At 36.4% G+C, this 10001-nt stretch overlaps 1 protein-coding gene across 2 annotated transcripts; it reads right to left on the bottom strand.

The window, feature by feature from the left end:
• Positions 1 to 2166: 2166 nt before the first annotated feature.
• On the bottom strand, positions 2167 to 4569 carry ccl25b (chemokine (C-C motif) ligand 25b). Of its 2 annotated transcripts, none has more exons than XM_015034504.1 (5): positions 4458 to 4569; positions 4018 to 4118; positions 2788 to 2905; positions 2468 to 2579; positions 2167 to 2376 (listed from the first exon to the last, which is right to left on the bottom strand). In XM_015034504.1, the coding sequence occupies exons 2-5, from the start codon at positions 4079 to 4081 to the stop codon at positions 2368 to 2370; spliced, it is 303 nt and encodes a 100-aa protein (XP_014889990.1). In that variant the 5' UTR covers positions 4082 to 4118; positions 4458 to 4569; the 3' UTR covers positions 2167 to 2367. The 2 variants fall into 2 exon arrangements, with proteins under 2 accessions (XP_014889990.1, XP_014889991.1); XM_015034505.1 differs by having other exon boundaries at positions 4466 to 4555.
• Between the last annotated feature and the right edge of the window lie 5432 nt (positions 4570 to 10001).

Below are 10001 nucleotides of genomic sequence, written 5' to 3' on the forward strand. Positions count from 1 at the left end.
AAGGCAGTTCGCAACATGTCCATCAGAATCTGATGACTGGCATCTTATTCGAGGCTTGAAACGTACTCAAAACTTTCCCCAAAGGTCGGATCCTAAACGGACAAAAATAACAAGATGATGTCCCAGAAGACTATCTTAGATATTTTTTTTTTTTTTTTATCTAGTTTTTCGGATTGAAACTCTAAAAGCTCTGTGGACACTTGAAAATTGAGCAAATGTTTGGATTTGCAGACATTTTGTTTAAAAGTAAAGAGGAAAAAGTGTTATCAAGCGTAGATCATGAGAAAGTGTCAAAAATGGTGCTTATCATGAGATCTGTTTTGTGACACTGAGTTTTCCAGCCACACTAGAGGGATTTTAAACAGTTTATTTAGAACAAGAAGCTGGAACGTTTTCTCCAGCCGAGAGGGAACAGCTAATCCCTCGGAATATTAAAAAAGATCTGACTCGACATGTGGAAGAAGTTTTTATTTTCACCAGGATAAAGGGGAATAAAAACATACTTTTTACTTTGAACTGAATCCATCTGACAGAAGTATTGACATAATAATATTTCAGATGTGGCGATGGGTGGATGGGATTTCTTAAAGCAAATACATCGGGATTTGTTAATCCCAATACTTTTAAAATATTCTGCTTCAGTACATCATATGTCACATGGGTGACATTTATAGAAACACTTTTCTTCTTACCTGTGTTAATTATTATGCTTTTAGGTTAACTTATCTCAACAACATTCTTTTAATCTAGCTACTTCCCTTTCTTACACAAACGCAATATAGTGAAGCACAGAGGGTAATATTTTATTAAATATAAATAAAAATTTTCTTAATATCTTAACCTAACCCTATATGGACTATTTATTTATTTAATCCTGATTGATGTGTAGCACACAAACACACCCTGTAGAACTAGAAATAACTTTGAAATATTCTTTTACCTCAATTTTTTGTTTTAATGTTTACTTTTGCACCATCAAGTTATTGCAAGTGACGAGTAAAGAAATTAGTTCAAGGTTACATTAATTATCTGCGCCTGGTGGTTTGTTCAATCAGTGAAAGATGCTTAGTTTTTTTTTTAACAGTGAGAAAAGAATCTTAATAAATCTCAATCTAATATTTACTCACTTTATTATTTTCAGTTTTTCATAAAAATGTTCAATAAGAAGGGAAGTGTACATCATTAAGACAGCTGTTGGAGAAATTATGAGACAGTTTATTTATATTAATATAGCTTAAAAATAAGTCATCAATACTACACTGGAATAAAACTTTACAAAAGAAAAATAATAATCAGATCTACCACAACTTAAATTATGTGCTAAATATTGCTACATCAACTAATTTCAAATACACATTAACAGCTATGACACATTAAATAACTTTAATAATTGTGTTTTTACTAATCATAAATCAACATGTTAAATGATAAATAATGTGCTAATAGTGATGAATTAACATTAATATTGATGAATTAACAAAATATGCTAATGATACTTTATGACTAATATTCACCTAAATCCTCATCACTTATATGGCTAAAATATTTTAATGAGAAACCTTCACTTTCTGCAAACATCCAAGGTTTTAACACATGAAAAGTTTGGAAGTCATTATTCTTTAATCCATCCACGTCACCCTTAACTACCCGTGTCAGAATGTGGTTCGATTTTAACCGTACCATCAATCTTTGGGAAACAGGGTTTGGTAAAGAGACGGTTTTATTGAGCTGAGAGATCGTGCAGTCATTTAATGCTGATGCCAAACAACACAAACAAGAGATCCCTGCGGGGAAAGCTGGGCTTTCCTTCTTGCTTTCACTTCCATCAACTACTGGCTTGAAATCAGGTCAGGGCTGAACTGATTTAGAACATCTTGATGCGTGCTGTTTGTTTTTAGAAACGCACAGTTTTTGCTTTTAATCAATTTTTTTTTATTGCAGGAAAAACAATGTACATTTGTTGTGGATACAAAAATAGCTTGCTGTATATATATGCATATATATATAAAAAGAAAAATCAGCTTATCACAAAGGTGTTTCTTTTCTTTTCTTTTTTTTTTTTTACACAGATTTACTCACATTTTAAAGCTGCCAAAGAGTGGCTCATTTTTAGCAGGTTCTACACATCATAGAGAAGTGGACAGTATCAGCAATGGCTCGTATAAATGAAATTATTGATACTGGCTATAACTTTCATGATAAACTATGATTGTGGTATAAAGGACTGCTTACATGTTTTACATTCACTCTCAGCAACAGGAAATATAAAAATAAGTGAAACACAATCCACGTGATCGAAGATGACAAACGACGCCTGACAGGGAGGTGAAGTGACCCCTCTTCTCTCTCCTCTCTGGTATTTCTCCTTTAAAAACTCTGCAAAGACAAATGTTTTACGAAAGGTGAATGGATGAAATTGTCTGGTAGGCGTTAAGACAAAACTGCAGGACTGTGTTATTTTTCTTACCTTTTTCAGGGTTTTTCTATCGACAATGCTCATCTGCTGCTGCACCCAGGTCTCCGTAGGATTGGCACAAAGGGTTTTCCTTACGCCATCGCGCCTCTTTTTCATGGTAAACCTGCACACAGCCGAAACGTTTTATAGTTACTTCTACCATTACACCCTTTTTCTTTTCAGATTGCACTGCTTTGATCTGCCGCTGGACCCGTTCACCTGCTCATTAAACATGTTATTGCATTTACACCCCCAGAAGCTGCCAGTTCTAACTACGCTACTAAGCCAAAGGCCAATCAGGCAGTAGAGAGCAGGACACATTTGGTACTCACACAATCGCTCTGATGTTGCAATCGCCATCTGTTTCCTGTATCCTGTAGCTCTCGATGTTCCTCTTAGGAACTCTTCCATTCACTTTAATATAGCCAAGGCAGCAGTTGTCATAGGAGCCTGGAAGGGGCGAGCAACAAAAAAAGATGCAAAATGTGAGGCATTTTTACAGACATGTCCACTTTTTTAACAGCTGACTGGATCGTTACTATTTTACTTCATCTTTTGGTAAAACATGAAGTGTCTCGCTATGAACTCTTTCCTCTTTTTTCTTTTTTGGCATCGAGTTGTGAAAACATTGGGGCTCTGAGCCAACATCATCCGGGAAGGCTCCTCCCCCAAGATCCCCATCGTGAACTTAAGAAGAGGCAATTAATTAAAAACTAACAGAATGTGAATGCATATTGAAACTTAGACGTTAAATCTTTTAGTCTGCTTATTTCTACTGCCCTGCTCTGCTGTGCATCTATGTTCTGTGAGCATTAAGACTTTCAAATTAATCAATCAATGTTTCAGCAAATGGAACCAAACAATGTTTGCACTGCAGCTAATGCAACATTATTAATGTTTTTTATAATACCATTTCTTTAATAAACTAGTAGCTTTGTCGTGCGTGTCTGCTACTTGTGAGAGGTGATAGTTCAAATATTTCAGGGAGATCTGAAGTCTAATGGTTTGATTTGATAATACCTATTAAACTCATCTCGACTGAACAAATTTTGTACCTCAAAGTGTTTTCTGACAAGTACGAAAGGATTAAACGACTGGCTCGCTGCATCACTCCCCATGAGAAAGTCTTTTTGCAAAGCAAGTGCTTCAGTTATTCGGAGCAAACAGTTTTTCTCCTGCATTAATCACATCTGTCATCACCGCCAAGTGATCCATATTTGACAAGTCCCGACAGATACAACCTTAACGTGCTGCGGTTAAAAGCCTTTAAAGAAAATGATGCCCACGCTTTGAAAAGCAATTGTTTGTTTTGTTTTTTTTTATTTTACCCTCTGGTTTTGTCTTCAGTGACATGTGGTTTGAAGATCAATTCAAGAAGATTTCAACTTTTGTTTCACCAAAACCTCTAATTTTGCCAAGTTTTTTTTTCAAGTTCTGCAAAAACAAACCATGTACGGTCTAAATAAAAAAAATACTAATCTGCCTAACACTGACTCACTAAGACATTTAAAATTGAATGCAGAAGAACTGCATCCCACTTACAGCTAATATTGTCCACTCACCTTGCGCCACACTCAGGTACATGCAGGTGAAAAGCAGAAGGATGGCAAAAACTTGAAACTTCATGGTTGCTGCTGTTCTTGCTGTTGCTGCTTGCTGTTCGCTGGAGAAAGAGAGAATATCAACAAATCAAACAACTCCCCTTTCATACACAGATAAATTATTTCCAACACAAGCCCCCCATATCTGTCCTCCTGCACCAAACATGCTCTGACCTCTGATTAAGTATATTTAATTTGTGTGGAATCCCGCTGTGTGCAGCTGTTCCTTCTCCAGCACACTTAGATTTACTCACAGAAATCTAACAAGATCTGAAAAATGTACTGCTCCAACTCTCTCGCACCACTTATCTGTGGCACAGAATTGAACTCAGTCTCTTTTAAAACATGTTTGCAAAACCAAAGATTGCAAAATCAAGAGAAGAAGCAGAGTAAAAACTCACGTGCTCACATTCAGGACTCCACACGATGTCTTGAAAGAAAAAACTTTTTCTCTGACCCAGTTTGCTTTGAGCCAGTATTCTTATAGTCTGCCTTCCTCCTTGCTCAGTCTTTACCACACCTCCTCCGTAGACGCCATGAGTAGATCTGCAATTTGATCTTTGCGGAGTGTGAGCCTACAAAATGAGTCATGTCATGAAAATGAAGCACATCAGCTCACAGAGATGCATATCAATACCACCCTCTCGTATAACTGGAATATTGATTTCCTCTGTTTTTTTCCCAACATGTATTAATTGGATATCTACAATGGAGTGCTAAAGTTTGATAACACTACATATCAAACTTTTAAACAAAGTTTCCAAATGATAAATCGACCTGCCTCTATGAAAAAATAGTAGAAACATTGATATGATGTAAATAATAACTTTTTTGGTTCAGTTTTGTTGGCCACAAAACTTCAGACAACAAGAAGCAGACTTAAAGATCTCAAATTGTGAAACATCATGCCCTGATCTAAAGAAGTTCCAGGACAGATCATGAACAAGTTATTGACATCTGGATAGAGTCAAAGTGTAAAACTTTGATGCCCCAGTGCATCACATTGACAGAAATTATTATCAAATGAAGACAATGCAGAACAGTGAGGAACTCTCCTACGTAGGGATACCTAATTAAAATTATTTCAACCAAATCGAACAAAAAACTGACACAAAGGCTTCTGATATTTATCATAAAAACAAAACACGTAGTTATGATCCCTTAAACTTTTAAGAAAAACAATGTGTGGACAAAAGTCCACCTGGGCTCTCCAAAATATGAGAAATAAACGACCTTGCTGAACTGATATTAAAACAAATCTTTTGTCGGAACGCCGGCTAATGCTCAACAAAGTACTTACATCAGAAATCTTATTTTGACAATTTAGAAATGTTGAAAGCTGCACTGTGAACAGTAAATTACAATACTAATACTTTCTGTCACGACAAACCTTGAATGTGAAACTGTCTTTTATTAGACGGAACGATTACATACTTTAGGAAATAGTAATGTGGAAACGACAGCCATCTGCTTCTGATTGGTTGATCGGAGCTTTGTGATGTCTCCAACTCCAGATGTGCAATGTAAAAATGTTAACTATTAAAGTCTCATTTGATACATTCAGTTATTTCTTCTTTGGAAAACTTTGTTTTAAAACACATTTCTCAGTAAAAGATTTCTGTCTTCAGGTTGAACAGTTCAACCCACAGATAAGTTCAATGCTTGCAGCACTGAAATCTGATCATTTAACCACAGTTACAGCAACAGGAGTATTGCAATGGATACTGTGTAGAAGATTCACGTCTGTTTTCTTTTAAATCTCCAAGCTATTTATTAATACTTATCATCCTCCTAAATGTATCACATTGGTCACGGTCTGATTGCTGACCACAGACAGCCAACACCACATCTGTTCTGTGTATCTCTGTGGGAGGCTGTGGGCTGTTTCGGGTTTTTGTTCATCTAAAACCAAAGCCAAGCCTGAAAAAAGAATTGCACAGGAGTCATTGCCGAATGGAATCAATCAAAACATTTTTAGAAATCTGAGATTGTGTGCACATTTCATTAAAACATTTATTTAGATGAACATGTCAGAAGTAGAAATTGTCAAAAGTAGAAATTGTGAAAATTGTTTTTTATATATACAAATGAAGGATTTTCAATTTGAAACAAGCGAAATCTTCCAAAAAATATATAAACAAAGAAACATTTGCATCATTAAACATCCCTTCATCCAGAACTGTTGCGTTCTACTGAGCTGCTGTAGTTCAGTGAATTAAATGTCTCCTGTTTCTTGCCTGATTGCTGACATGTACTCCCTTCTCTTCAGTGATTACAAAGGAAGACACAAGTGTGAGCAGCTGCAGTTTGTTCAGCAATCAAGCCTCTTCAAACAGACTGCAGCAGAACATCAAAACAAGTACCACTGATGGTTATTTTATTTTGTTTAGGATGTGTTTTTGCAGTATTGCGGAACTACATGGCTTTTGTTCTTCATGCTTATTTTCCTTCAGCTGCTCACTTTTCTTTTCCACTTTTGGATTCTTGCCTGCCCCAGCTCTGGAGTTTTTCCTCAAACTCAATCTTGTCATAATATGAGTAGCATTTTAAACTAAATGAAGACTAAATCTGTGCAGCACGTGCTGCTTTAAAGTCTGTTCTTCATCTCCACTCATTAATGTTTTAATAAATTCATGGAAGCATTAGTGATAAGTGTTTAAATACGAGCTAAGTCATCCTTAAAACTTAAAGATAAATGAAACCATTTTGTCTTAAAGTGTGCTGTGCATTGAGCTTTATATAGGCTTATAATGTCATTCCGTCATCAAAATACATACCCAGACTTTTCCTTTGAAGGTGGTATCTAAACACTTGCTCCTACTCTTTACCCAAAGCTGCACCTTGGAGCGACAGTCCCCAGTTCAGCTTCAGCCCCACAGACCACCTGTCCTTCCCCAGTCAGATCCTCCAGACTAGTGGCAGCAGCATTTAGCAAACACCTGGTGGAATTGCACGTCTGCTAAGCTTGTCATATAAACTACAACTTGTAAGCAGCATCAATGGAAGGCATGGAGAAGCACTGATGTGATGATACCTAAACTGCTCATCCAAGTTAATTGCATTTCAAACCACCCACGTCTTCTGCCGTGGTCCGAACGCCAAATAAAACTTCCTAATTGCATCTCTTCATGCGAGTCTCTCGTGGTTGAATTTTTGCTTCATTTTGTCTTTATTTTGAATGAAACCGTAGTTAATTTCTTTTAGATGAAGTTTTAATGTCTCTAGGGGGAGAGAAAATGCTGTGTGGGTGTTGGTGATTAAACTCTTGGTGGTCGGCTTTGGCGGACTCTTGAACAGTCATTTATGAGAATTTTTGGGGCGAAACACAAACAACAACAAAGAAACCTGAGAAACATTCTTCAACGCCCTCATGAGATTTTTGTAAAACATCTCCAGACCCAGCTCCTAAAATGTTTATTGGACTGACAGCCTCTTCTTCATACTTTCTTTTGTTTCTCAGTTTGGCCTTTTTCCTTTGTTTTCTGGACTGTGTTTGTCATTAGCTTCAAGTCTGGAAAAAAAGAACAATAGTTTCGCCTTTTCAAGTTCTTTTCAGTCTGACCTCAAACATTGCTAATTTATTTTGGTTATGTCTGTCATTTTGTAACTTTAGCGGACACACACACAATATTTGACCTTTCACCTACAATATCTCTACTTTAACATGAAGATGGACTCACCAGACTTTAGGTCTTGTCAAAATAAACTCTTTTCCAATGCAGGTGAAATTCAAAGTAATCAGAATATGAGGATCATAAAGCCTAATCAAATCATAACTAAACATTAAAACCTGCTGTGTGAATGTATGCTACTGCTTCATGAAATGCAAACTGTCTGCTGTCTTCGACAGCTTCTGTGAGTTTGTTGAAAAACATGTCATTGAACAGAACATATTACTTAGTCATATCTTCAAAATTAATGACATCTTCTCACGTTTGACTATTTCTAAATACTTTTGCTTTTTTACCTCTTCATGATGCATTTTTTGTCTCATACAACTTATATTCTGGAGCAACTTTCAATCTGGAAAACATGGTAGTTTGCGTTTTTCTGTTTTAATTTAATAAATCATCATTTAATAGATTTTAATTGGATTTATAGTAAGTTTAGCTACTGATTTATTTTATTACTGATTCTTTTTTATAGACTTTAGCTAGCTTAGGTCCATATATTAGTGTTGATTCTCATTGACTTATTCTTATATATGTGAGGAAGATTGTTTGCTGTAAAGGTAAATAAATCATAATTATATATAGTTTGATGTTAAGGATGTTAAGGACGAATTCCTTCAAATCAACTGGTTGATTCACAAAGTCAAACAGTAAAATGTGTTTCCGTTTAGCCTGATTGCCCAAATGTGGGAAGCAGAGTGAAGTTGTGAAAACATGCAAGTCGTATAGAAAAACACAAACCTCAGAGTCAATATTGTCAACAGCGTTGTAAACTAGATTTTCACCATGCGAATATGTTGTGAAATATGAGGCAAAACTTCACGGCCTATTTCACTTCCTGCACTTATGGTTGTCTATCATCACCTCCACACAACATTGTTCTTTGAAGCGATGTTGTCAGAAGCATAAAATTCAGCCGGGATGGTAAATCCTTTCAGCTCAGTATTTCTGGAGAGGTGCATGTGCTACAAGTCAAATCTGCTGAATATTTATGCAAAAACTTTGCCACATGGGGAGGATTTACAGCACCATGTGTAATGAATTACAAGGCTTAAAGCTTTGTCGCGCAAATTGCACATTCACATGTGACTGCGAAATATCTTCTCACAGATTGGAGAGAGAGCATCGGATTTCTATTTTTTATTCATGTCCGTAGGGATTTCCTGCAGTTGAACGCCGTTTATTGTGGGAGTGAAAAGTTTTTACTTGTAGCCAGAGTTAGAAAAGTCAGCGCTCAGACAGAAGGGATCCATGTTTTTATTCTTGCAAAAACGTTGACCCCCTTCGCCCAGTACTGTGTTCAACTCTTCAACATGCTGTCATTTAGAAACAGGAAGCAACTTTCACTTGCTTGTTAAGCACTCCCCCAATTTTTTTTTTGTTATTTCAAGTGAGCTAGCCATGTTTTCCAGGGTTACAACATATTTAAACATCTATTTGAATTACTGAGTAAATGTACAAATCATATTTAATAAAATCATGTGTCTGCATCTGCCATTAAGCAGCAGTTTTATTCCATGTCTACACCTCTAAGTTGATGATCACCCACCAGTAACTGTTAAGAAAATTAGACTAAACCCACAAAACCAATATGGAAACTAATTAACAATTAACCAAGAGGATAGTAATCAGTCTTCATGATACCGTCTTGCGAAGGCAGGGCATCTTCAGTCAGAGGCTTCTTCAGATTCAGTGCATTACAGACTGTTACAGAAGATCTTTCCTGCCAACAATCTGAATTTAATGTGTCTGTTGAAGCAGGGATGCATCTAAAACCTGCAGGACAATGCTCTTGAAGACTAGAGTAGGAGACTCCCTCTAAACAAACAATAAAATAAAGAAATGAAGTCAGAGAATCCAACTGTTTTTTGCTACTTTTTTTAAACATTTTATTTTTTGCTTACACTCATACCGCATATGAAGCCTGTAGTAATGCCTTATACCCCAGGTGCATTATGGGTGAGTGGTCTGTTAACTTTCCTTAAGGCAGCATTAAAGAAAGTTTTCACTCCAGGCCTCAACAATTTGTAGGCGCCTTGATAAGAATTACTTTTCACAGTTTTCCAAACGTTCCCAGTGATTGACATGTCTACATCTGAGGTAGATTTGGTAACAAAAAACCCTCTGATAGACCCAGTGGTTACATAAGACTGAGAAAAGGACGTTCCTCTTGACTTTGTTGTTAAGGCAATTTGAGGACAGAACAGAGAGTGAAAGTAAAATCTTACTCAATACCCCGTTTTTTTCTCTCTTCTCATGCGGGGTTGTTGCAAC

Source organism: Poecilia latipinna, unplaced genomic scaffold (assembly GCF_001443285.1).
Source record: "Poecilia latipinna isolate Pla-1442-1.1 unplaced genomic scaffold, P_latipinna-1.0 Scaffold301, whole genome shotgun sequence".
NCBI classification, from domain to species: domain Eukaryota; kingdom Metazoa; phylum Chordata; class Actinopteri; order Cyprinodontiformes; family Poeciliidae; genus Poecilia; species Poecilia latipinna.